This window comes from Temnothorax americanus, unplaced genomic scaffold (assembly GCF_048541705.1).
Source record: "Temnothorax americanus isolate GAGA-0224 unplaced genomic scaffold, ASM4854170v1 Scaffold36, whole genome shotgun sequence".
Classification (NCBI taxonomy): Eukaryota; Metazoa; Arthropoda; class Insecta; order Hymenoptera; family Formicidae; genus Temnothorax; species Temnothorax americanus.
This window is the reverse complement of record NW_027509505.1, coordinates 567,247-590,803: the sequence shown is the minus strand read 5'-3', so window position 1 is coordinate 590,803 and position 23,557 is coordinate 567,247. Positions and strand designations below refer to the sequence as shown.

The window sequence follows — 23,557 nt, the reverse complement described above, 5'->3', positions numbered from 1 at the left end:
ATCAGTACCTATTTTCATATCCTTTACTAATATCGTTTCGACATCAGCACCTGTTGGAAGAGACGACTTGCTTCTGGAAGCACCAGAATAACATTATTCGTAGGTGGTGCTCTATCTTTTAGCAATATCTTATTTTTCTTATCAATTTTAATGCCTTTTTTAACGTCTGGTTTAATACCTTGTCTCATACCTGGTTTAATGGTTGGTTTAATATCTGATTTAATGCTTGGTACAATACCTCGTGTTATACCTAACGTTCGTTTTGAATTCATTATGTAGAAAACAAAGTGCTCGATACTAAATACGATAAGTGAAATTATCACGCCAAACAATAGAAGAATCAAAATCGGCGCCGCTTCGTAGATTGTCACACTAGAGACAAAGATCTCGTTGCTTGGGCAATAAGGCCTTCTGGCCGATCGGCGACGTATCTCTCGTCGCCGAAGTCCCGATGTAGATATCCTCAGTAATCTGTATTAAGTAATATTGACCTAATATTTATTTCGCAGGCTGAAAATTGCAGCATTCAACATGCAATAATGATGCACTCACGCTATTTTGGAGATTTCGTGAAAGTGACTTTTAAGATTGCACCACAGGCCCAACTCGGAGGGTTGCAATAGATGAACTTCCGTTAGCTGACATATCATCTGCTTATCGAACGCGACTTCGATAGATGGATAGATATCGTCCGGATCCGCGTGATAAGCGAAGCCTCCCTTCTTTATTCCCTCCACGCCATCCTCGATCGGAATAAACCTCTTCCATTCTGGTACAGCGTTCCAATAGGGCTTAAAATATTGCACATCCGGTCTTTGGTTCTAGCAAAAATAGAAGCTTATCAGAGCGATTGAGCTCAAAAATATATTGAATTACTATTTTGGAACGCGCTTTTACCCGCAGCAGAAAATCGAAAAAGACATTTTTCTCAGCCGCGAGCTGCATCTTACTATGCGCCAGCGAATACAGCGAATCATTCATCTTTTGAAGGGGATCGTTGAATCTAGCCGATACTATCGCCGCCCCGTAGTAATTATATACCAACAGGCCGAAGATCGTGATATGAATGAGGGCGATTCGACTCGCCGATTGATCAGAGAGAGAAGGAAAACCTGATCGATATTATGATAACAGAAGGACGCAATATATCTCCGTTGTCGTATCGTCATGATCTTAAGTACCTTGCTGGCATAATGCGGCAACGGTGATCAATGCCGAAATGCTACAGCCGTAATCATTGACACGTTCCAGTTTCAGTATGCAGGACATAATGAGAATTGCGACCACCACCATCGCGATAATCATGTACCACGTGTCCGCTGCGAACGGCTTTAGCATTATCCAGGGTTTTATCTTCGTCGCCGGTATGGTACGAAACATGAAACAGGTACTGAATGAAAAATTAACCGCGTATCGGACAAGAGAGAAGATTATCTTACATCACTACACGTTTGTTATATTTTATTTATACATGCACACATTTTCTCTATAGGGTATTGCTTACCGCGTGGGCCATTGTTGAAAAATGACACGCGCATATCCGTATCTCTCGATCGTCAAGATAGACGGATAGTAGCCCAAATCGGCATCGTCCCTCTTCAAGGTGCTCATCAGAGGACCATTACTGTCGTTCTTCTCCCAGTGGTTGATCTCGATGAGGTCCATGCTACGTGCAAAAACATTCGTAGCTACACAGTATATGCGGAGATATTTAGATGTATCATAATCAATTACGTGAAGTTAAACATGTTGGCGACGTGCGAGAGAAGAGTGTGTCCAAATTTTGGCCAGTTGTCCATAACTTGGAGGCCGTCGCCCTCCAGATAATCTATCAAACTCACGTCCTTTGGTCTGTGCAATACCTACAAATATCATTGTCCATGTAGTAATTAAAATACATGTTTTTCCCACTAAGGTAAGGCTTACAATTCCGGCCGCCTTCGCTCGCAATCCTTGATAATCTCGTCGTCTGAAGATCCTCGAACCAGTTAAATTGATCGTGAGCCCGTCATCCTCTCGCCAACTGCCCAGCCACGTAACGTTGAGCGCTCCGCCGCGCATTTTGCAGTGATTGTACACGTCGTAGAGGACGTAATCGGTTTCGTTCGGTAGCAAGATCGCAAAATCCGTGACGATACTGAAGCCACTGTCGTTCAAGCTCTGCAAACTATGGTTCAAGTTGCTCCCGAAGATCAGCCAGACATACGAGTAATCGTACATGCGATGGGCTGAACCCTACATACAGATATCATTCCTTTATTTGTTTAGTTTCCCGACTGGAAAGTTCTGTTTTACTAGTTCATAGAATTACGGAATTCTCACTTCGTCAAAAATACCGCTGACGTTCTGATTCGGACATCGCATGTCCACAAACACGCCCAGAGTTCGATCGGTATCGAGGTACCTCGGTATATCGATTTGGGATCCAGCTGGTTGAATCGCCGTGGCCATCCCGGCGGAGGTCAGCAGTTTCATCGTCAGGAAATCCTCTGTGCACAAAGAAAATTTCGACTAACAAATTGCTGATTTTATTCTAGAAATTATCAAGAATTTTTATATGTGAAACGCCCGGCTCACCATTCATATCTCCGCAGGAGAAACCCACCACCCTGGTCACATTCTTATAGACGAAATAGTCCCGAATGATTCGGCTGGTTTGCGCGTATGCGACGATGATGAACGTTTGCAAGAGAAAAATGCGATACATCGGACGCATCCTTTCTCGGTATGCACAAGCTACGAAGTTACGACGTTGTAACTACTTCGTTTCATTATCATTCTATGGAAAATCAAGATAATTTTTTATACGAGACAATAGCGGGACTCGAGGCGATAGAAACAATTTGCAGAGTTCGAAGTCATCCATAATATCCACAACGTCGATTGACATGACAGCATAATCACAGCGGCTACTGTGATACAAACCATATACAGGGTGCGTCGTTATTCCCGTCGTTCATCTCGTCAGAGATTTTCCTACTAACTTGAGATTGAACTTTCTGCAACGAACAGTTTATTTAATTAACAGCCTTCGAGTTCTGTGTTGGCGAATATTGCGTTAAATAGTTTATGCGACAGTCAACGTGTGAAAAAATTCGCGGAGTGACCGCGAAACATCCCGTATACGGCAATTTCTTCTTCAATTTCGGAGTTCTCCACTTTCTGTCCCTATTCTTTATCAATTACCCTGAACTCAAGTTTGTTACGATCGATTTGCGTGTCCCCCTATCTATTATCCGGTTGTTTTCCACGAAAGTATTCATAAGAAAGTTTCTCGAGACTGTTCTACGATGCAAAGTGAATTCACAACTTTATTAGAGCAAATATTAGACTGAGAAAAATTACATTGTAACGCCAGCTGCCCTTTCGCATTAAATAAATATACGATACGATAATGAGACACTAATGAATGTACCAATTCATAACACACGAACGACTCATGAATATTTTACTTCCCAAGGTGAGACAATTTCCGCGGACAAATTAGGATTGCTCGTATCAGTGGTCTCCTCCGCGTCATCGCGGCTTACTCGTGGCAGCTCACTCGTTTCTTCTCTGCAAGCACAAAATTATGATGACTCTCTGACACACTGAGGCATACGCGAGCGCTAGCTTACTTCGTGAATTGACATTACCGCTGGTTCGACATCGGATTCGACTATTTCGGCCGCACTACTACACCTGAGCAAACAGAGTAAGATTGCATCCCGTATTATTGTATCGTTCTTTTATCTTTTATTTTTATATTTACATTAAATACGTTTATCTTCATTACAATTCCTTTCAGAATTGTTCAAGCGTTTTTCCTGAAAATTAAATCGCAACGCTATGTTTTGACTGAGACCGTGAAACAACTCCATTGGGAATCATCGGTTTCTCGTCCAACAGAGAATGCCGTGGCGGCATTAGAATCTGCAATATCGCGACGCAGGTATTGAATATCACAAAACGGTGCTATTTTTCTTAGTAATATTTAATGTTCAATTTGCTACATTAAGTCACGATTGTAGGGCAACCTTATGCGGGAGTTAAAGGCTAAGGAAGACGGAAGTGTGTGAAAGCCACAATTTAGTGGAGATATTGTTGAAACTGAAACTGCGTTTAGCAGATCTCACTGGAACGGCGCCAGCTGCCATCGACAAGAAATCCAAGAAGAAAAAGTAACTACATTTCTTTCGTAACAGAATGGTGAGTTTTTTCATTTATTATTCATGTAGTTATTTAACTAATAAGAGTATTCGACTAACAATAAGAAATACACATGCGCTTTATTTTGTATGTTTATTTTACCCTGATCGCCCGTTGTGTATCGGGACTTAAAAGGAGGAATCGTGAAAAGACATTTGACTTTATTTAAATGCGTTCATTCGCACTACGTGTACCTATATGTAATGATTATCTGGTAAATAACTTATATAATAATTAAGAATCCCGTTATGAGAAATTTTACCTATATTTTTATTCTTTACTGATATCGTTTCCTCATTAGCACCTGTTGAAAGAAACCACTTGCTTCTAGAAGCAAAACTAGGTGGAGCTTTATCTTTTAGCAATATCTTATTTTCCTTAATTCTTAATTTTAATACCTTTTTCTACGTCTGGTTTAATACCTTGTTTAATACCTTGTTTAATGGTTCGCTTAATGTCTGGTTTAATGCTTGGTTTAATGCTTGTTATAATACCTCGTGTAACACCCGACGCTCGTTTTGAATGTATCGTGTAGAAAACAAAGTGTTCGATACCAAATACGATGAGTGAAATTATCATGCCAAAGAGCAGAAGAAACAAAATCGGAGCCGCTTCGTAGATTGTCACACTAGAGACAAAGACCTCGTCGCTTGGACAATAAGGCCTCCTGGCCGACCGGCGACGTATCTCTCGTCGGCGAAGTCCCGATGTGGATATTTTCAGTAATCTGTATTAAATAATATTGACCTAATATTTATTTCGCAGGCTGAAAATTGCAGCATTCAACATGCAATAATGATGCACTCACGCTATTTTGGAGATTTCGTGAAAGTGACTTTTAAGATTGCACCACAGGCCCAACTCGGTGGGTTGCAATAGATGAACTTCCGTTAGCTGACATATCATCTGCTTGTCGAACTCACGTTCGATAGCTGGATAGATAGAGTCCGGATCCCCGTGATAAGCGAAGTCCCCCTTCTTTATTCTCTCCACGCCCTCCTCGACGGGAATAAATCTCTTCGATTCCGGTAGATCGTTCCAATAGGGCTTAAAATATTGCACATCCGGTCTTTGGTTCTAGCAAAAATAGAAGCTTATCAGAGCGATTGAGCTCAAAAATATATTGAATTACTATTTTGGAACGCGCTTTTACCCGCAGCAGAAAATTAAAAAAGACAATTTTCTCGGCCGCGATCTGCATCTTACTATGCACCAGCGAGAACAGCGAGTCATTCATCTTTTGAATGGGCTCGTTCAATCTAGCCGACACTATCGCCGCCCCGTAGTAATTATATACCAACAGGCCGAAAACCGTGATATGAATGAGGGCGATTCGACTCGCCGATTGATCAGAGAGAGAAGGGAAACCTGATCGATATTATAACAGAAGAACGCATTATATATCTTCGCTGTCGTATTGTCATGATCGTAAGTATACCTTGCTGGCATAATGCGGCAACGGCGATTAACGCCGAGATGCTACAGCTGCAATCGTCGGCACGTTCCAGCTTCAGTATACAGGATAGAATAAGAATTGTGACCACCACTATTACGATAATAATGTACCACGTGTTTGCTGCGAACGGCTTTAGCATTATCCACGGTTTTATCTTCGTCGCCGGTATGGTCCGAAACATGAAACAGGTACTGAATGAAAAATTACTCGCGTATCAAAGAAGAGCGCGGAATATCTTATCTGCGTTTGTTATATGTTATTTATACATGTGCACATTTTCTTCATCGGGTATTGCTTACCGCGTGGGCCATTGTTGAAGAATGACACGCGCATATCCGTATCTCTCGATCGTCAGGATGTTCGGATAGTATGCTAAATCGGCACCGTCCCTCTTCAAGGTGCTCATCAGAGGACCATTACTGTCGTTCTTCTCCCAGTGGTTGAGCTCGATGAGGTCCATGCTACATGCAAACACTTTCGTTTGAGCAGTCAGGACATAATATATGCGGAGGTATATAAATGTGTCACAGTTAATTACGTGAAGTTAAACATGTCGGCGACGTTCGAGAAAAGAATGTATCCAAATTTTGACCAATTGTCCGTGTCTTTGAGCCCGTCGCCCTCCAGATAATCTATCAAACTCACGTGCTCTGGTCTGTGCATCACCTACGAATATAATTGTCTATGTAGTAATTAAAATACATGTTTTCCACCACTAAGGTAAGGCTTACAATTCCGGCTGCCTTCGCTCGCAATCCATGGTAATCTCGTCGTCTGAAGATTTTCGAACCAGTTAAGCTGATCGTGAGTCCGTCATCCTCGCGCCAACTGCCCAGCCACGTAACGTTGAGCGCTCCGCCGCGCATTTTGCAGTGATTGTACACGTCGTAGAGGACGTAATCGGTTTCGTTCGGTAGCAAGATCGCAAAATCCGTGACGATACTGAAGCCACTGTCGTTCAAGCTCTGCAAACTATGGTTCAAGTTGCTCCCGAAGATCAGCCAGACATACGAGTAATCGTACATGCGATGGGCTGAACCCTACATACAGATATCATTCCTTTATTTGTTTAGTTTCCCGACCGGAAAGTTCTGTTTTGCTAGTTCATAGAATTACGGATTTCTCACTTCGTCAAAAATACCGCTGACGTTCTGATTCGGACATCGCATGTCCACAAACACGCCCAGAGTTCGATCGGTATCGAGGTACCTCGGTATATCGATTTGTGATCCAGCTGGTTTAATCGCCGTGGCCATCCCGGCGGAGGTCAGCAGTTTCATCGTCAGAAAATTCTCTGTGCACAAAGAAAATTTCGACTCTAACAAATTGCTGATTTTATTCTAGAAATTATCAAGAATTTTTATATGTGAAACGCCCGGCTCACCATTCATATCTCCGCAGGAGAAACCCACCACCCTGGTCACATTCTTATAGACGAAATAGTCTCGAATGATTCGGCTGGTTTGCGCGTATGCGACGATGAGGAACGTTTGCAAGAGAAAAATGCGATACATCGGACGCATCCTTTCTCGGGATACACAAACTACGAAGTTGCGACGACGTTATAACTACTCCGTTTCATCATCATTTTATGGAAAACCAAGATAATTTCGTATTCGAGATAATAGCAGGACTTGAACCGGTAGAAATGATTTGCCGAGTTCGAAATCGTCTATAATATCCACAACGTCGATTGACATGACAGCATAATCACAGCGACTACATACTACGAACCATATACAGGGTGCATCGTTATTCCAGTCGTTTATCTCGTCAGATTCTCCTACTGATTTGGGATTGAGCCTTCTTCAACGAAGAGTTTATTTAATTAACAGCTTTTGAGATCTGTGTGTGTGTGTGTGTGTGTGTGTGTGTGTGTGTGTGTGTGTGTGTGTGTGTGTGTGTGTGTGTGTGTGTGTGTGTGTGTAGGCGAATATTGCGTTAAATAATTTATGCGACAGTCAACGTGTTAAAAAATTCTCGGAGTGAGCCTAAGACACCCCGTGTATGACTCCATTCATTCTTCAATTTCAGAGTTCTCCACTTCCTGTCTCTATCCTTTGTCAGTTACCTGAACTCAAGTCTGTAACGATCGATTTGTCTGTCTTCCTATCCATTATCCGGCTGTTTTCCACGAAAGTATTCATAGGAAAGTTTCTCGAGAGACTGTACTACGCTTCAAAGTGAATTCACAACTTTATTAGACCAAATTTTAGGCTGGGCAAAATTACATTGTAACGCGTGCTGTCCTTTCGCATGAAATAAATATACGATAATGAGACACTAATGAATGTAACTAATTATAACTCACGAACGACTCGTGAATATTTTATTTCCCAAGGCGAGAGACAGTTTACGCGGACAAATTAGGTTTGCTCGTGCCGGGCGTCTCCTCCACGTCACCGCTGCTTACTCGTGTCAGCTCACTCGTTTCTTCTCTGCAAGCACAAAATTATAATAACTCTCTCCGACACGCTAAGACGTACTCGAGCGTTAGCTTGCCTCGTGAATCGATAGTAGATGATGTTCTCGACAACGCATATTGCGCTTCCGACGAGTACACCGAAAGCTAACAGAATCAAAGCCGGAGCGGTCTCGTATACGGATATGCTTCTCGTGGACAACGTGTCGAGCGTGCATTGAGGCTTCCTGCTCGACCAATACTTTATCTGTCGATCGCGTAACCCGGTATTGAACATCTTGGATAGCCTGGATAGAAGAATTTCTTAAATGCTACGGAAACCTTCGTTGCAAAGGAAAAGCAAACGAGAGCTTACCCAATTTTCGCCATCTCGGTGAATTGACCGTTGTGACTGGCGTACATGCCCATGACGGATTGTTTAAACAGATGGATCTCCGTCAATGCGCAGATCTTGCTCGGCTCGAACGTCTTTTCGATGTAGGGATACGCCGTGTTCGGATCCGTGTGATAGGCCAGGGTGCCCTCGCTGACTTGCCTCATACCCTCCTCTATCGGCAAGTATCGCTTCGACTCTGGTAGAGGATCCCAGCGTTTCTTCCTGAAGTAATTTGATTCTGAGCTAAGTTTCTGAAAATAGAAAGTCGAACGCTGTATGGTCTTTCTGAAATACTCCGCGCTTACGATCTTAACGCGTGTGTGTGTCTGAAAACATGCATACGTATAAAAAGTAATTCAGATATGGCACAGCTTCCGCCGCGATTTTCAGATTGCTGTCCGCGAGAACCGTCACGTCATCCTCCATCATATCGAGCGGTTCGCTCAAACGAGCCGACACTATACTGCCCGAGTAATAGTTGTACATGATCCAATTGAACACGAGGATCTGTAGAAGAGCGATACGGCCGGGAATGTGGTCAGGAAAAAAATTTGCGCCTATGAAAGAGATTATTGTTAAATTATAAGTCGTTAAACAAGACGACACGTTTTCTAGGCGTTATTTTACCTTGTTGAGCGGTAATACCGATAGTAAGGACCGTGGCGCCAGAATATGTCTCCTCTCTGCTCGCCTCCTCGCGTTTCATTATTACTCTCATCACGAAGACGAAGAACACTATAAATACGGCGCTCAGGTACCAAGTCTGAATCGCAAACGGTTTAAAGAAAATCTCAAGTTTGATGTTGTTCGACGAGGTGGATAGCAGCATGAAACAGGGTCTACGAGAAAAAGATTGAACATTCATTATAAGCGATATGTGAGATTGATATGATCTCTTAACGCAAAACGAAACCTCGATACCGAATCGGCCACGCCGCGCCGATCAGAGAGGCATAATCTAATCTCTCGGACACCATAATCCTAGGATTACTGCCGAAGTCGATGTAATTTGCTTGTAAGATCTCAAATATCAAGCCGTGCACACTGTGACGATCCCAGTAAATAATCTCCGTAGCGTATACACTAGAAAGAAGATATTTTTAGGACAATTTATTAGCGGCTAAAAATACAGGTCGAAAGCCTGTTTTAGAATACCTAAAGTTGAAGAGATCGGCAGTATGAGATATCATCGCGTACACAAATTTATGCATACTGTCCAAAGATCTGGTGTTAATGTCCTGCATATAATCTTCCAACCGCATGTTTTTCGGCCTATACTGTATCTAATGATGGAGCATGCGATAACAATAATATAATGCAATTAAACGGTTTTTTTTTCTATAAAGCCACATATTATCCAGTGACACGCACCACGCCCGACATTTTCAGCGTCATACCGTGCATATTAGCCCTTCTCTCGATCAACGGTTGGGTCAGGGTGAAGGTAAGACCTTCTTCTGGTCGCCACGAGCCCAGCTTCGTCACGTTCAGCGTACCTCCGCGATACTTGCAATGATTAAAAACGTCATAAAGATCGTAACCGCTACCATTCGTTATCGCAAGCGCGAAATCGGTCGTCATGCTGTAAGCGTTATCGTTCAAAAGCGGCACACTGCTGTTCAGCTTCGATCCCAGGACCAACCAGTGGTACGAGTAGTCGTACATACGAAACTTCGAAGTCTAATTAAATATAAAATATCAGTCTCTTTTCCCTTTCTTCCTATTTTTACATGAGAAAATTGGAAATATCGCGAATAAGAATAAATAAGAACCAATTTTATATAAAGACTTTACCTCGGCGAAGATGGTCACGGCGCTTTCGTTGTTACAACGCAAATCCACGACGACTCCTAAGCTCCACCCAATCAGCAGACAATATTTTTTAAATGTTTTTTAAATATTTTTTTTTCATTATTTATACATTGTTACAGTTTATTGTACAAATAATATTTATTTAATGTTTATTAAACGTTTATTTTACATTAATTATTAATTTAAAATAATGATTTTGAACAAATATTTATTTAACGTTTATTTAATATTTAGATCACATTAATTATTCGTTTGCAATAATATTTTTTACAAAAATTTATTTCACAATTATTCAACATTTATTTAATATTTATTTTACATTAATTATTCATTTAAAATAATAATTTCGAAAAAATATTTATTTAACGTTTATTGATTAATATTTATGTCATATTAATTATTCGTTTGCAATAATATTTTTTACAAAAATTTATTTTACAATTATTTAACATTTATTTAATATTTATTTTACATTATAATTATTTATTTAAAATAATGATTTTGAAAAAATATTTATTTAATATTTATTGATTAATATATATATATATATATATATATATATATATATATATTTGTTACATTAATTATTCGTTTGCAATAATAATGTTTAAAAACATTTATTTCGCATTTATTCAACATTTATTTAATATTTATTTTACGTTATTTATTTATTTAAAATAATAATTTAGAAAAAATATTTATTCAACGTTTATTTAATATTTATGTCACATTAATTATTCGTTTGCAATAATAATTTTAAAAAACATTAATTTCACATTTATTTTACATTAATTATTTATTTAAAATAATGGCTTAAAAATAAAAATACTATTATTATATACGTCATAACATACGCTAATAAATTTTTACACGGTTATTATTTGTACGATTAATTGTGTAATTATTTGTGAGAAACTTTATATGCAAATTTCTTGCGAATGCTTGAGCGAGTTAGACGGAGTCTACAAATGAAATGCGCAAGTCTGATCAGAGTCGCAGGAACGGCGGTCGTAAGACAGAAATTGACCACAGTCGGACGCTTTTAACTGTTATATTAATTGGTCAATTTCTTTCTTACGACCGTTTCTACGACTCTGAGACTTGCATCAAACTATCAAACCGCTCAGTAGCAATCGAATGTGATTGGTTCTTACTTTTAGAACCAACAAATCAACGTAGTGTGTGTTGATAAGACAACTCAGCACTCTCAGCAGTAGTTATTCTGCTGAATGATTGTAGACCCCGCATTAATTACGGCTCCTATTATACTGTACACAGGACTCCACGATAACACAATAAAGTGACAAAGCGGTGACCAATCACCGTTTTCATTTTTCCGGAAATATTAGGCTGCTTTCGGAAACGTCACCCGAGTGCACACGAGTATAATATACTCTCTTCTCTTTCTAACTCACCTGAGTTAGAAGAAAAAGGAAGTATATAATACCCGTCTGTACCCGGGTAATATTTTTGAAACAGCCTTAATAGCGTACATACGTCGGTTCGCGGCGCGCTTGATTGGTCGCTTGAGTTGCGACAACGTGCGACGTGCTAATGTTCTGTGGACGTGACGTGTTTGCGCGTGTCGAGCTCGAGCAGTCGGTGACTTTATGGCGGAGCGTGCGGATGTGTATTGTTTATATAGATTGTGTAGCAACTTCGTTCTTCGTTCCCATTTGTTGTGTGCCGGTAGGTTTGTGATATAATAAAGTTCTAAAGTTCAAAAGTTTAATTGTCACATCATTATTGCCCTCCCGCAAAGATTTCCTATATAACTATTAAATTTCTTACAGCAACGTATATACCGTCGAATGCACATGGTGAGCAGAATCAAACGACGACTCGCCGACCCACGTTCCACGCCGACCGGTCGCGACCGTTCAGTACATATTTAGATAAGAAGAGTAAGTAATATTAATTTATCTTACATTCTAATGGTGCGTGTCCACCTGCGAGTAAGAACTCTCGAGAGCAAAAAGAGAGAAAGAGAGAGAGACTCTCGAAAGTCTCTCTCTCTCTCTCTCTCTCTCTCTCTCTCTCTCTCTCTCTCTCTCTCTCTCTCTCTCTCTTTTTGCTCTCGAGTTTTTACTCGCAGGTGGAGATGCACCATAATATACAAACATCCTGCCTTAAATGCTCTATAAAAGCTGCATGCAGATGACATTTCAGAAATATCTGGTGAAGATGAAGACGACTCATCTGCAAACGAAAATATTGGTGCCCATGATGACGGCTTGACGGCTCATTTGATGCAAACGAAAATAGCGACCGAGGTTAAAAAACTCATTTATCTTACTATTATAATATTATGTATTGAATGTGCAATTTTATTTTTTTTATATTATTTAAACTTAATACACCATCCCAAGGAGAACAGAAAAACATTATATGTCGACCAAATTGATGTTACTTTATTTATTTTTTTAATTTTTAAAATCAATTTTATCAATTTGATTTTCTGTTTTCCTTGGAATTTATTGTTTTTGGAATCTCGATTATTTCATATTTGAGGGGAATCTTTTTTGAATGAAATATTAACGGTGATGAGGAAAGGTGGTTTAAAATGTATTTAGAGCTGTAATATCAGGCACTGTGAGCTTATCACGGAAACTATAGATAATAGATAAACAGTAATGAGATAACTGCTGACACGAAAAAAGAGAAAACTGAAATTGCAAATTGAACATTGTGAACCAGATGTGTACAGAATGTTGGTCTGGACGAATGGTTGTTCATGCTCGCTGGTTTCAACCTTCGACTAATATACGTAATTTTCGTTCGTAGCAACACTGAGTACATGGCTTAAGTTTGACGCAAATTCTAAGTATACTTTCGAGTCGAGATATTTTGCGAATCTCCATTTTCGTAGAGGGTGCCATCGTCAGCTGAATATCGAGAGACAGATTTCGCATTTTTATAAAATGTAATGTAAATGTATATGCGCTATCATACTCGCGAGTTTAGCTTATCATGGGCTTTGCAAGTTCTCTTCTCGTATTACGAAATGTAATTCATTTCGCGTATACAACTCTACGATTCTGGAAAATTTACACATTCTTGATTGCGTACGCCATAAATATGACTCGTCAATATAACATGAAAAAAGAAATATTTAGGTAAACGTAACACGATCTTTTTTGTGTCACTGTTAATGCAAAGATACTGTAATGAATTAAGCTAATGTGCGATCTTGTTGATCAAATAATCTGTCGCCCACTGTGTATTAATTTGATCGATCGGAATCGCATACGATTGCGTCATAGTCTAATATTACGGTCCCCTTTCATTTTATTATCTACTTAATATACAAACGTAAATGGGTTCAGTGTAATAACCACTGTTTCGCCAAACAATCTAATCCGCGAAATGTTCCCATTTACAAAGTACGAAAAATCTGCTCTTATTCTATTAGCTTCTCCTGTTTTGCTTACGGCTATTCTTTGAAAATTCTTTTGGCAATATTACATAGACTAAGAAGAAAATACTTTGTCTTACTGCGTTGTAATTGGAAACGTCGATAGATCCATTTTATGGAGTCTATTTTGCGAAATGTATTTTATTCAGCTTTCGAAAAAGTCAATAAGCTAATAAGTTGCTAATAAGCAAGCGTTCAAATCTTTTAATTTTATAAAAATTTTAAAAACTATTCTATTCTAATCAAAAATTATTTCTAACCAAAAATTCTTACTGATCTTTAAATGTGATCGATGTACGATGTTCGTACATTTTACCCATACAAAAACTTGTAAACGAAAACTCGTCCATTAATATTAATATTAAAAATCGACAAATTTGCGTGCTGTATTTGACTCTTTCTAAAGAATGATGTTTATGAGAAGTATATAAACTTAGAAAAAAGTGGGCTTAAAAAAATAAAAAAAAATGAAGAGAAAGAAACATTGATTAGCAATGTTATGTGAGCAGACTGAAGAACGTGGTAATCTTATAATATTTACCTCTATTGCAGTCATACCTATATATTGCCTATATTCTAAATTACAGACTTGTATCCTTTTCTGAAAAAATGCTGGAAAATAAGTTAATGAGTATGTTCGTGGCGCGTTTTACAGTTGCAAGTTGCCAAAGTAAACATTTTTTACTTTGGTATATTTTACCACGTCTTCACGTCTGTGCTCCATGAGGTATATCCAAGTGCGGTTCCCACAACTAATCTTGGATATAACAAGGAGTGCCCTTGATATATGAAAGTAAGCGAGTGTAATTTGTGCGACGTAGAAATACCTACGGAAGATTTCGGAAGTAATTGTTAACATATCCGGGTATATGCAAGAATATTGCGGAGAATTTTTTTTAAGCACAAATAAAAATTGATCATATGGTCCATTAGACGGTCATAGCAAGATCTTAGTGCAAAAATAATATTTCTTGTGATTTTTAAATACATTTTCTGATTCTTCGAAGTGTACGCGTTGTGTTACTTTCGGTCTCAACGCAGCTCTTAAATTGAATCAATTGGATCTTTCTCCTCCTCCCTCCCTCTTTTCCTTCTCCTTCTCTCTCTCCTTCTTTTTCTTCTCCTCCTCCTCCCTCCCTTCCTTCCCTCTTCCTCCTTCTCCACCCTCCCCTCCTCCCCCTCCTCCTCCTCCTCCTCCTACTCCTCCTACTCCTCCTTGACAATCAATTTAATGTGTGATATTACTTTTCTGATTCAATTTAAGAGCTGTGTTGAGACTGATAGTAACCGCGTATCAGTTCGAAGAATTAGGAAATATATTTAAAAATCACACATGAAACACATTATTTCAGCATAAAGGTCTTGCTATGACCATCTATGGACCTTGCTCAATTTTTAATTGCGTTATACAAACAGCGGTCTTGTCAATGCCTTAAAATACAAGTTAAATTTTTTTTCTTTCTTATATGTATTTTATTTTGAACTGCAAATGTTTATTTTGTTATATATTATATATACCATGTGTACAATATGTACAAAAAATAATATTTAGTAATAAAAAATCATTTATAACAAATTTTTAAAATTATTAAAAAATCCTTTTAATGTAAACGTTTCCCAAATATTAAAAAAACATTTTTTTTTATGTTAAAACAAACGTTTATTAAACTTTAAAATAATATTTTTCTAAACGTTAAAATAATATTTTTCTAAACGTTAAAATAATATTTTTCTAAACGTTAAAATAATATTTTTTAAACGTTAAAATAATATTATTTTAAACGTTAAAAAAAATGTTTTTTTAATGAAAAAAAGGGAACTTATCCCATTATTTTTAACGTTTTTAAAAATGTTTGAAAAACGTTTTTTAAATGTTTCTTAAAAACATTTTTTAAATATTATTTTGCTGATTGGGCAGGCGTCAGTGGTCAAGAATCGTCGTATGTTAATATCCGTATCGTATTTCCGGATAATCGTGTATATACCGGCTCTGCTTAACGACTTCAAGAAATAAAAATCACCTGCAATGAAATGAGAAGACACGCACCAAAATCGTTGCTAAGAATCATTTATGAATCTTATGCTTTTATTAAATAATTGCTATTTTGAAAGCTCTTCACCTACTCGTGAAATCTCCGCAAGAGAACCCCACGACATTCCGCACTGCCTTGGTTACAAAATAATCGCGAATAAAGTCGCTGTCTCTCGCGTTAACGTTACAAGAGATTTGCAATGCAACAAAAAAGAATGCCACATACGTTACACCGCGCTTTAATTTCAGATTATACATAGTGCCGTGGAAAAAGTAAATGGTATGCGGATTTTATGTAACGTTGAGCCTGCACGCATGAATACGAATAAACGAAAGAGATAATGGAAAAAGAAATACAGTTCGATTGAGTTTGTCGGTTGCGACATGCTTTTGAATTTTTCAGCATCAATACGATATTAAATGTGATATCTTGAAATCGTACGTCTTATCGTTTATTTATCGTTCCACCGCTATGACATTCCGTCGGGGAATAAGAACTAGCAAACGTGTCACTGGTCGAGCTACAGCAAATCGCACACAATGGTGCATGATTAATTATTTGCGCGAACATCTAATGAATATAACACACAAGCTATCTGTGATAAAATCTAATTAAACAAGCGTCAGAATGGCATCTAGAAATTATTATTTGGTTATTCGCTCGAGAGCACGTCCCGCGAAATAGGTGTGGTCTTTGTCATTGTCGGAAAACATAGTTTCTTCCATAGCCCGTTTGCATCAGATGCTGATAATCTGTAAAAAAAAAACCGACCAAACGATCAAATAGAAAATTTCGAGTTCGCTATTCTTTCAACTTTTCAGCTTTTTAACACTGATCGTTACCGCGGCCATATCCAGTAGACAAAGTTCTCCATTATGCATATTATAAGAGATAGCGTGATGGCGATGCTAATAAACAGAAAAATGGGCGTAGCTTCCTGGATCGACAGCGGTTCTGCGACTAGCATATTTTTCGAACAAAACGGTCTTCTTGCTGACCAGAATTTCAGCTGTCGCTTGCGTAAGCCCATATCATATATCTTGGTCAAGCTGCAATAATAAACATTGGAATAATAATTTCCTTATTGCTTGAAGAATTAAAATTTAAATGAGGTATTGCGTAGGTGTCTATTTAGTCGCTGTAATACAGCGATAAGTATAGCACTTTAGAAATAACTATTTTAATAGTAATTACAATACGGTAATAGATATTAATTTTAAACGTCAATTAATTGCGTATTTTCCTACCCGATTCTCAATAGCGGAGTGAACGGGCTCTTGTATCTGCCCCAAAGAGCGAGAACCGCACGAAAAAGATGGACCTCCGTCAGCTCGCATATCATTCGCGGATAGAAGTGCCGCTCGATGTACGGATACGCGGATTCGATCGATGTGTGATAAGCCAGGCCGCCCTTAGCCACGCGATCCAGGCCCTCCGCTAGTGGCAGATAACGCTTGGATTCCGGTAGTTTGTCCCATCGTTTCGCGTTAAAATACCGTACCTCTTTCTCCGGGGTCTTTTAGCAAAAAGACGAGACGAGAGATACGCCGATGCAATAAAAAAAATAACATCTTTTGAATAAAATGATGTATGATTTTTTTATTATATATAATTATTGCAGCTCTTATCAAATTAATCATTGGCCAATGAGCAGCGTGCTAAAAATGCTGTAAAAGCATCTACCTGTAGAAAAGAACGAACGTACGGCGTTGGCTCGGCTGCTACTTTCATATTACTGTCTGCCAAACTGATCAACGAGTCATTCATCTTCACGCCTACGTTTTTTAATCGGTCGGACACGATGCTCGCCGAATAATAGTTCAGGATTAACACGCTGAAAAGCATGATGTGTATGAATGCTATGCGACCTGCGTAATGCACCGGAACGAACATGGAACCTGTGAAAGTGAAAATTAATACCGACAGCTTTTCATTGCCAATGCGTTATTTGACTAAAAAGTTGATTAGAAAATTAACGAAGAAGCTGTACCTTGCTGGGAAATAGCGCCTATTGTAAGAAGAATAGAAATGTTGTAGCCCTCTGACATGCTGTGAATCCCTTCCTGTTTGACGATCAATATTACCAGGATGGACGCAGCGATTATTATCGTGGAGAGTATCACGTACCAGACCTTGATATTCAACGGTCGCAAAAATTGCTTCGTCTTCATGTTCGCTGAGGATATCGTTCGGAACAAGAAGCACGATCTGCGTAGAAACAATTCGTTCGTAACATCGATCAGCATTTCGTTATCGCGCATCACGAAATTACGTACCGCATTGGCCATACTGGACCGATAATATCTCCTGAACGTAATCTTTCCGCCTTCATCACGATTGGACTGGCCGAGATGTCTACAGTTTTCTTTTGAAAAGCGACGAACATCGGCGCGGAATTGTCCTGCCGCTTTCTCGGATCCACTTCCACGATTTCTATACTTAATTAAAATAATTATAAAAAGATATTTTCATACTTGGAAAAAAAAAGAGAAATACGCGAGAGAAATTTGCCCGTTCCAAAAGATTCTTACGTGAAGTTAAAGAGATTGGCCATGTGCAGCAAGATCGTGTACAGGAATTGGGACCGACCGTATTTCGCTTTCATGTCCTGATCCAGCACGATATCCTCCGTGGACAAATTGTAGAACCTACGCGGCAGCTACGAGATTTCCGGATAATGAATTAATCACCATTTGCCGTGACTTACTAGCTGAGAACTAATCGTTTAGGTATACTTACTAAGACTCCCACTTTGAGCCTCATACCGTGCAAATTGGATCTCCTCTCGTACTTTGGTTGCTTCAATCTGATCGCCACCCCGGACTTCTCAGTCCAGTAACCCAAAACGGTTACGTTCAAGGTGCCACCGCGTGCTTTGCAAGGATTATACACGTCGTACAAATCGAAACCGGCCTCGGTCTCTACAGCAACCGTAATGTCGGTCACTACACTAAAAGCGTCGTCGTGTAACAAACTCACGGTGTCTTTCAATTTTCGTCCCAAAATCAGCCATTTATGCATGTCGTCGAACAAGGAAGATTTTGCAGCCTTAAATAAAAAGAGATTAATACCCAAGAACTTTGCCATTGCTGCTTCAACATCTACCGGCTTTGTTATCTTTCTTGACCCTTGCCTGATGTTTCTCCCCTCCTCCGATTGCATTTTCACATATATTACTTTTTTATTCTTACATTATATTATATACATTCTTATAATTGTATAGAGACTACTCTATATACAATTAATGTAGATGCTATATAAGAATATTTTGGAAGAGCGTCTTTTACCTCGGCATATATCATGTTGTAATTGGGACCGTCGCATCGCGCGTCCAAGTAAACACCTAAATTGCGATTGTTGTTTTGTAAAAACTTCCTAATAATACGTATCGATGATGCATTCACGGATCCGAGGCTCCATATCGACGTGAGTACAAAGACTTCGTTGAATGTCCTCGCGAATTTCACGTCGCCTGTCCCACGGGAGAAGCTTGTAATAACCATACATGAGTCATTTCAATCATCTAAATATTATTACGCACTTTCGAGACCACCGCAAGAAAACCCGACGACGTGGGACACGTCTTTATACAGAAAAAAGTCTCGGGCCATGAAGTTGTCGTTTGCGCAAACGAGCAATAGACGCGACAGAAACAGTAACTTCCAACTTCCATGAGGCATTTCTCAAATTATACGGATTACACAGAGATTACCAGGAGCTTGAAGGAGAATAAAGTAGTTCCAAAGGCTACGTTCGCCGCATCATGAAATATTCAAAGCGCAAGTCCCTTATGAATGTTTGATTTTAAGCATGACTTTCATGACTTGAAATATTAATTCCTTCGATTGATTCACAATCTACCTCATACGACTTCTAGTTATTATTTTATTGCATTTATTTCTCCGTATTTCTCATCGCTATTCAGCGATTTTGTTTCGGGATTTTCGGATTTTTGAGAGACCGAGAGCAAGGAAAAAATTTCAGGAGTTTTATCGAAAAGATCACAGGAAATTTGTCAAGATTGAAAAATGTCATGGTTATAAAGGAATATACGATTAAAAATCGTAATCTCAATTAATGTAATTTGTACTCTTTCTAAATGTAATGTAGCATTACGTATATTAAGGATACATTCTGATACGATGCGTGCACATTCGGGTACGTACTCAGAATCGAAGAGTTTTCATAAATAAAGTAACTTATCAATGACTAGTACACAGATTATTGCGCGATCGCCGCTCGAGCCATAACCGTGAGTTCGCAAATTTTCAAGAAATCTATCAGGATCGATATTCCGAAACGTTCACTGTAGTGCGAAGGGAGGAGCGCCATTGGTCGACAAATAAAATTTGCCACGCAACCTAGACGAGAAGATAAATTGTGATGAATTACGATCGGTTTTGGCAAGTTTGAAAATATAAGCAAGGATATATCTTACGAGGTAGAGGCGTACTCGCCCATCAGTACGACCGGATTGTAATCGCAAAGTTGCTCCTTGTATTTTTCCCAGCTGTCGCACATTCTCGCCTTGAAGCCCACCGTGCTGCCGATGCTCTCGGTCATAAGCTGATGCGCCCTCGAATGACTACAGTAAGCTGTAATGCAAAGAGGCACAATTGAGACATCGCTTAAGAGAGAGAGTTATCCTTTCAATATTCTCCATAGCAAGGATGCGATAACGAACATCGTGCAGCACTCACTTATCGTTGGCATAAAAGAGCATCCGGGTTGCGGGATCTTGCCGTTGTTGGGATAAAAATCGGCATGTCCCAACGGTGCCAAGAATCCGAACACCGGACCGCTGGTATGGATCACGTCAACGAATTGAGCATCGGTTGGATCCAGCCGGTATTCTGGATCGACGATACCCGAGATGGTCTCGAACAGAGGGCTCGCAGGATCCAGTCCTTCCCAGGAAAAATCATCAAGTTATGCTCGCGAAACACAGCCAAATACTTTCGCTCTCGTAATTCATCGACACCGATAACAAGTGTCGTAACTGCATTGTTTATTTACAGCCATTTCTCAACGCTGTATTATAGATATGTCCCAAACAAATATTGTAACTCTAATTCGCGTAGTTTAGTTATTTGTTTATCAATGTTTAATGTTTATCAATGTATATTTAATATCTTTTTCTATCGTAACAATAATATTTCGAGGAGAAGGATTATCGTAACGTTGTAAATAATTCCGCTGAAAAGTTACGACACTTTTCATCGATGTCCTCGAACTCAAGTGCGTTTGCACAATAATTCTGGCATACGAAGACATTGCTATGTGCCTATTGAATCTACCTGTTATTCTCCCGACACGTCCGTCGTGATAAGCCCCGGCGAAACCAGCCACACAAGAACCCAGGCTGTGACCACTGATGTGCACGTCCTTATACTCCAAGTTCGAGTCCCGATTTAAAAAATCCAAGAACTGGCCTAAGTATTCACCGACAAGACGGGTGTTCTTAGCCGCCACCGGGTAGGCTTCGGACGCCAAGATTCCCCAACCGACGACTATCACGTTCACATCCTGATAAAGTAGATACGCTAAAAATGCAATGTAGTTATATGTTATATAACGTAGTTAGCTCTATCTTAAAAAAACAAAAATTTTTTTAAATCTTATATTTGGAAGCAACGTTTCAGCGGACGAGAAGATGAGGGATCGCTGGATGAAAAAGTCGCGCGTGATATAAAAAGGCACTTGTAGCTCTTCCGCGAAGAGTTTCTGCTCGAGACAGAGAGCGAGTAAAAACTTGCAAAACGATTAATTAAGCCGTTATCGCGCTGACCCTTGAACCAACAACGACGTCGATTCCGTGTTTACCGAAATAGGCCTGACCCTGATTGTTTGCGAAAGTAGTAGCGGCGGTAGTAAGGAATGCGAGATACACTGACGCAATACCTAATTCCACCCACCGTCTATCAGATCGCGTATCCAGCCTTCGTTTCCGGTATCGCTGAATCCATGAACGATGAACTTGGTCGGTCGGCTCTCGTTGAAGTGCGACGCGTACAGCACCTCGGTATTGTTCAGAAACAATTGCTCTTCGCCGAACGGGTTTTCCCTGCGTGCGAAACAATACCACGATAAAGACAAGGGCATAAGCGTTAGAATTCCAAACTTGATTGATTCTTGCCACGCGTCATCTCTTCAACGTGACAAAGGGAAAAGTTAGAACAATGTCGAGAGGCGCCTTTATCAATCGACTTGTTTGCCGGAAAGACAAGAAAAAAAAAAGAAAAAAAAGGGAGAGAGCGGGAGTCAATCCAAAGGCGCCGATACTAAGGCGTGCGTCAATGCGGCGCGGCGCCTCGACACTCGATCAAACGTCAGCGCTGAGAATAGAATGCTCGCTGATTGCACATATCATTAAAAAATTGATGCATCCTCCAACGGGGCAAGCCGGCGATAGCGGTGTCATGGTGCATGGAAATTAGCCGCGTCGGCGTGCGATTGATTCCCGATTGGCGCCGAGATATTCTCCCGGCCAGTTGCAATTATAGAAAATAATTATTTCAGGAATATGCCGAAGAGGGAAACGCACGACTAAGCCAAACAACGTAGACGCGCAATCTGTAATGATGCAATATAAATTTCAAGTTTGATCAGTGCACGTGAGGGTGAAACGTCCACAACCCTGTGGAGCGAACAACGTCTACAACCCTGTGGAGCGAACACACACACACACACACACATGGGACGGTTCCTTTTCGTTTCCTCTTCCAATTGACTGGTCTTTTCGAGTTTTTCACATATACATCATACCTGTTATCTCGCAAATTGCACCGAGATACGTAAGGGCAATATTACAGCAAATTATTGTCGCAACGGTAAGAGAATCGTGTACGCACCTGGTGTACAATTTAAAGGTCGCCGGATCGCGTTCCAGCACGGTCTCGACGATTGACGTTCGCGCAGGGATGTCGTTCAGCAGCGTGCCCTCTGGATACGCGTACGCTGGAATTAACGAAATCGGGATCAATTCGGTTCGCTGTGAACAAAATTCACGGAAACACGGGGACGGGAGGAGCGACAGAGAGAGAGATTTGCGTATCGGGGTCCGGAGAGCGAGATCTTGGACCGGTGATTATACCTGACCAGGCGAGGAGGACGGTCGAAAGAACGAGAAGCTCGACCTGTGACATGTCTCGGGGCGGGACGCTGCGCGACATACCAGTCGTCTCTACGAGATGCACCGGATTACTACTTTAACTTGGCTTAACGTCGGGCCCGTCATTCATCCCGCGCGCTTTCTTTTTGCTCCTCCACCAGCTCCTCGGGAGTACGATAAGAGTAGGCCGTCTAATGTCGCCGCCGCCGCCGCAGGCTTCGCTACCGCGGATCTTGACGATCGCTGATCCTCTCTCGCCACAGCCACGTCCCAAGGAGGTGCATTTCTACCTGAAAGAACGAACTATCGGAAATTAAATGGAAATCACAACGAAATCGAGACGAGCGGTGAGCAGCATGAGACGGGGTCCGGCTTTGCAAAAACCAATTAAGAAAATTAATTATATTTAATTAATTTTGGAAATCTGCGCTAAAAGCAACTTGTGTCACATGCAAATGACCTTCGAGTGATACAACACTTGAAATACGTACCTTTTTTTTCCTAGAATGTCATTCCTATAAAAAGACGGAGCCCAATGTTGCAAGTTATGATAAACATTGTTTAATCGAAGGTTATGTATTAATTGGAAAATTGCTAATTACTGCCCTTCTTTTTCCTCACCTTTTACGATAAGAAACTTTTCATGTTTCTCGAAAAATCATTCAGATGGTATACATAATTTATATACAATAAATATTGTATGTACGTTCCCTATGATACCGACTACGATTTGAGCAGCTTTGC

General features: G+C 39.9%; 5 protein-coding genes and 2 long non-coding RNA genes across 9 annotated transcripts; 2 read left to right on the top strand and 5 right to left on the bottom strand.

Annotated features, from left to right (window-relative positions):
• Positions 1-19: 19 nt before the first annotated feature.
• On the bottom strand, positions 20-2,749 carry LOC143901835 (ionotropic receptor 75a-like). Its single transcript, XM_077414432.1, has 9 exons — positions 2,578-2,749; positions 2,323-2,489; positions 1,927-2,235; positions 1,735-1,862; positions 1,505-1,666; positions 1,182-1,390; positions 898-1,112; positions 553-821; positions 20-471 (listed from the first exon to the last, which is right to left on the bottom strand). Exons 1-9 carry the CDS (start codon positions 2,714-2,716, stop codon positions 27-29), a joined length of 2,043 nt encoding a protein of 680 aa, XP_077270558.1. The 5' UTR covers positions 2,717-2,749; the 3' UTR covers positions 20-26.
• Positions 2,750-2,985: 236 nt separating this feature from the next.
• On the top strand, positions 2,986-17,084 carry LOC143901846 (uncharacterized). Of its 2 annotated transcripts, none has more exons than XR_013258195.1 (4): positions 2,986-3,694; positions 3,788-3,931; positions 4,011-4,188; positions 16,964-17,084. It is a non-coding gene; the product is annotated as an uncharacterized LOC143901846 (long non-coding RNA). The 2 variants fall into 2 exon arrangements; XR_013258196.1 differs by lacking the exon at positions 16,964-17,084 and adding an exon at positions 4,324-4,434.
• Positions 4,195-7,718, bottom strand: LOC143901839 (ionotropic receptor 75a-like). Its single transcript, XM_077414439.1, has 9 exons — positions 7,029-7,718; positions 6,772-6,938; positions 6,376-6,684; positions 6,183-6,310; positions 5,944-6,105; positions 5,627-5,835; positions 5,342-5,556; positions 4,997-5,265; positions 4,195-4,915 (listed from the first exon to the last, which is right to left on the bottom strand). The coding sequence occupies exons 1-9, from the start codon at positions 7,165-7,167 to the stop codon at positions 4,567-4,569; spliced, it is 1,947 nt and encodes a 648-aa protein (XP_077270565.1). The 5' UTR covers positions 7,168-7,718; the 3' UTR covers positions 4,195-4,566.
• On the bottom strand, positions 7,831-16,278 carry LOC143901841 (ionotropic receptor 75a). Its single transcript, XM_077414442.1, has 11 exons — positions 15,794-16,278; positions 15,587-15,690; positions 10,237-10,302; positions 9,814-10,122; positions 9,598-9,725; positions 9,364-9,525; positions 9,070-9,281; positions 8,785-8,999; positions 8,422-8,693; positions 8,147-8,353; positions 7,831-8,082 (listed from the first exon to the last, which is right to left on the bottom strand). The coding sequence occupies exons 1-11, from the start codon at positions 15,957-15,959 to the stop codon at positions 7,998-8,000; spliced, it is 1,926 nt and encodes a 641-aa protein (XP_077270568.1). The 5' UTR covers positions 15,960-16,278; the 3' UTR covers positions 7,831-7,997.
• Positions 11,727-15,245, top strand: LOC143901845 (uncharacterized). Of its 2 annotated transcripts, none has more exons than XR_013258193.1 (3): positions 11,727-11,943; positions 12,048-12,158; positions 12,412-15,245. It is a non-coding gene; the product is annotated as an uncharacterized LOC143901845 (long non-coding RNA). The 2 variants fall into 2 exon arrangements; XR_013258194.1 differs by having other exon boundaries at positions 11,729-11,943; positions 12,424-15,245.
• Positions 16,323-19,621, bottom strand: LOC143901840 (ionotropic receptor 75a-like). Its single transcript, XM_077414441.1, has 10 exons — positions 19,244-19,621; positions 18,990-19,174; positions 18,442-18,750; positions 18,234-18,361; positions 17,979-18,140; positions 17,693-17,910; positions 17,386-17,600; positions 16,950-17,218; positions 16,545-16,751; positions 16,323-16,454 (listed from the first exon to the last, which is right to left on the bottom strand). The coding sequence occupies exons 1-10, from the start codon at positions 19,380-19,382 to the stop codon at positions 16,355-16,357; spliced, it is 1,932 nt and encodes a 643-aa protein (XP_077270567.1). The 5' UTR covers positions 19,383-19,621; the 3' UTR covers positions 16,323-16,354.
• Positions 19,622-19,767: 146 nt separating this feature from the next.
• On the bottom strand, positions 19,768-23,064 carry LOC143901842 (pancreatic triacylglycerol lipase). The gene is made up of 7 exons (XM_077414443.1): positions 22,796-23,064; positions 22,554-22,659; positions 21,618-21,766; positions 21,000-21,245; positions 20,403-20,609; positions 20,141-20,297; positions 19,768-20,063 (listed from the first exon to the last, which is right to left on the bottom strand). The coding sequence occupies exons 1-7, from the start codon at positions 22,872-22,874 to the stop codon at positions 20,006-20,008; spliced, it is 1,002 nt and encodes a 333-aa protein (XP_077270569.1). The 5' UTR covers positions 22,875-23,064; the 3' UTR covers positions 19,768-20,005.
• Between the last annotated feature and the right edge of the window lie 493 nt (positions 23,065-23,557).

What these genes read in the sequence shown, in the direction of transcription:
- LOC143901835 (XM_077414432.1), bottom strand. Translation starts at nt 2,716, where the DNA reads ATGCGTCCGATGTATCGCATTTTTCTCTTGCAAACGTTCATCATCGTC. An exon ending in TTTCAACAATGGCCCACGCG is followed by an intron (nt 1,391 to 1,504) that starts GTAAGCAATACC and finishes TTTTTCATTCAG; the next exon opens with TACCTGTTTCATGTTTCGTA. An exon ending in CACGAAATCTCCAAAATAGC is followed by an intron (nt 472 to 552) that starts GTGAGTGCATCA and finishes TACTTAATACAG; the next exon opens with ATTACTGAGGATATCTACAT.
- LOC143901839 (XM_077414439.1), bottom strand. Translation starts at nt 7,167, where the DNA reads ATGCGTCCGATGTATCGCATTTTTCTCTTGCAAACGTTCCTCATCGTC. An exon ending in TCAGCGGTATTTTTGACGAA is followed by an intron (nt 6,685 to 6,771) that starts GTGAGAAATCCG and finishes ATCTGTATGTAG; the next exon opens with GGTTCAGCCCATCGCATGTA. An exon ending in CACGAAATCTCCAAAATAGC is followed by an intron (nt 4,916 to 4,996) that starts GTGAGTGCATCA and finishes TATTTAATACAG; the next exon opens with ATTACTGAAAATATCCACAT.
- LOC143901841 (XM_077414442.1), bottom strand. Translation starts at nt 15,959, where the DNA reads ATGTATAATCTGAAATTAAAGCGCGGTGTAACGTATGTGGCATTCTTT. An exon ending in CCGTGACCATCTTCGCCGAG is followed by an intron (nt 10,123 to 10,236) that starts GTAAAGTCTTTA and finishes ATATTTAATTAG; the next exon opens with ACTTCGAAGTTTCGTATGTA. An exon ending in GCCGATCTCTTCAACTTTAG is followed by an intron (nt 9,526 to 9,597) that starts GTATTCTAAAAC and finishes TCTTCTTTCTAG; the next exon opens with TGTATACGCTACGGAGATTA.
- LOC143901840 (XM_077414441.1), bottom strand. Translation starts at nt 19,382, where the DNA reads ATGCCTCATGGAAGTTGGAAGTTACTGTTTCTGTCGCGTCTATTGCTC. An exon ending in GGCTCAAAGTGGGAGTCTTA is followed by an intron (nt 18,362 to 18,441) that starts GTAAGTATACCT and finishes GAAATCTCGTAG; the next exon opens with CTGCCGCGTAGGTTCTACAA. An exon ending in AGGCGCTATTTCCCAGCAAG is followed by an intron (nt 17,601 to 17,692) that starts GTACAGCTTCTT and finishes TCACTTTCACAG; the next exon opens with GTTCCATGTTCGTTCCGGTG.
- LOC143901842 (XM_077414443.1), bottom strand. Translation starts at nt 22,874, where the DNA reads ATGTCGCGCAGCGTCCCGCCCCGAGACATGTCACAGGTCGAGCTTCTC. An exon ending in GATACGCGATCTGATAGACG is followed by an intron (nt 21,246 to 21,617) that starts GTGGGTGGAATT and finishes TTGCATTTTTAG; the next exon opens with CGTATCTACTTTATCAGGAT. An exon ending in GGCGAGTACGCCTCTACCTC is followed by an intron (nt 20,064 to 20,140) that starts GTAAGATATATC and finishes CTTCTCGTCTAG; the next exon opens with GTTGCGTGGCAAATTTTATT.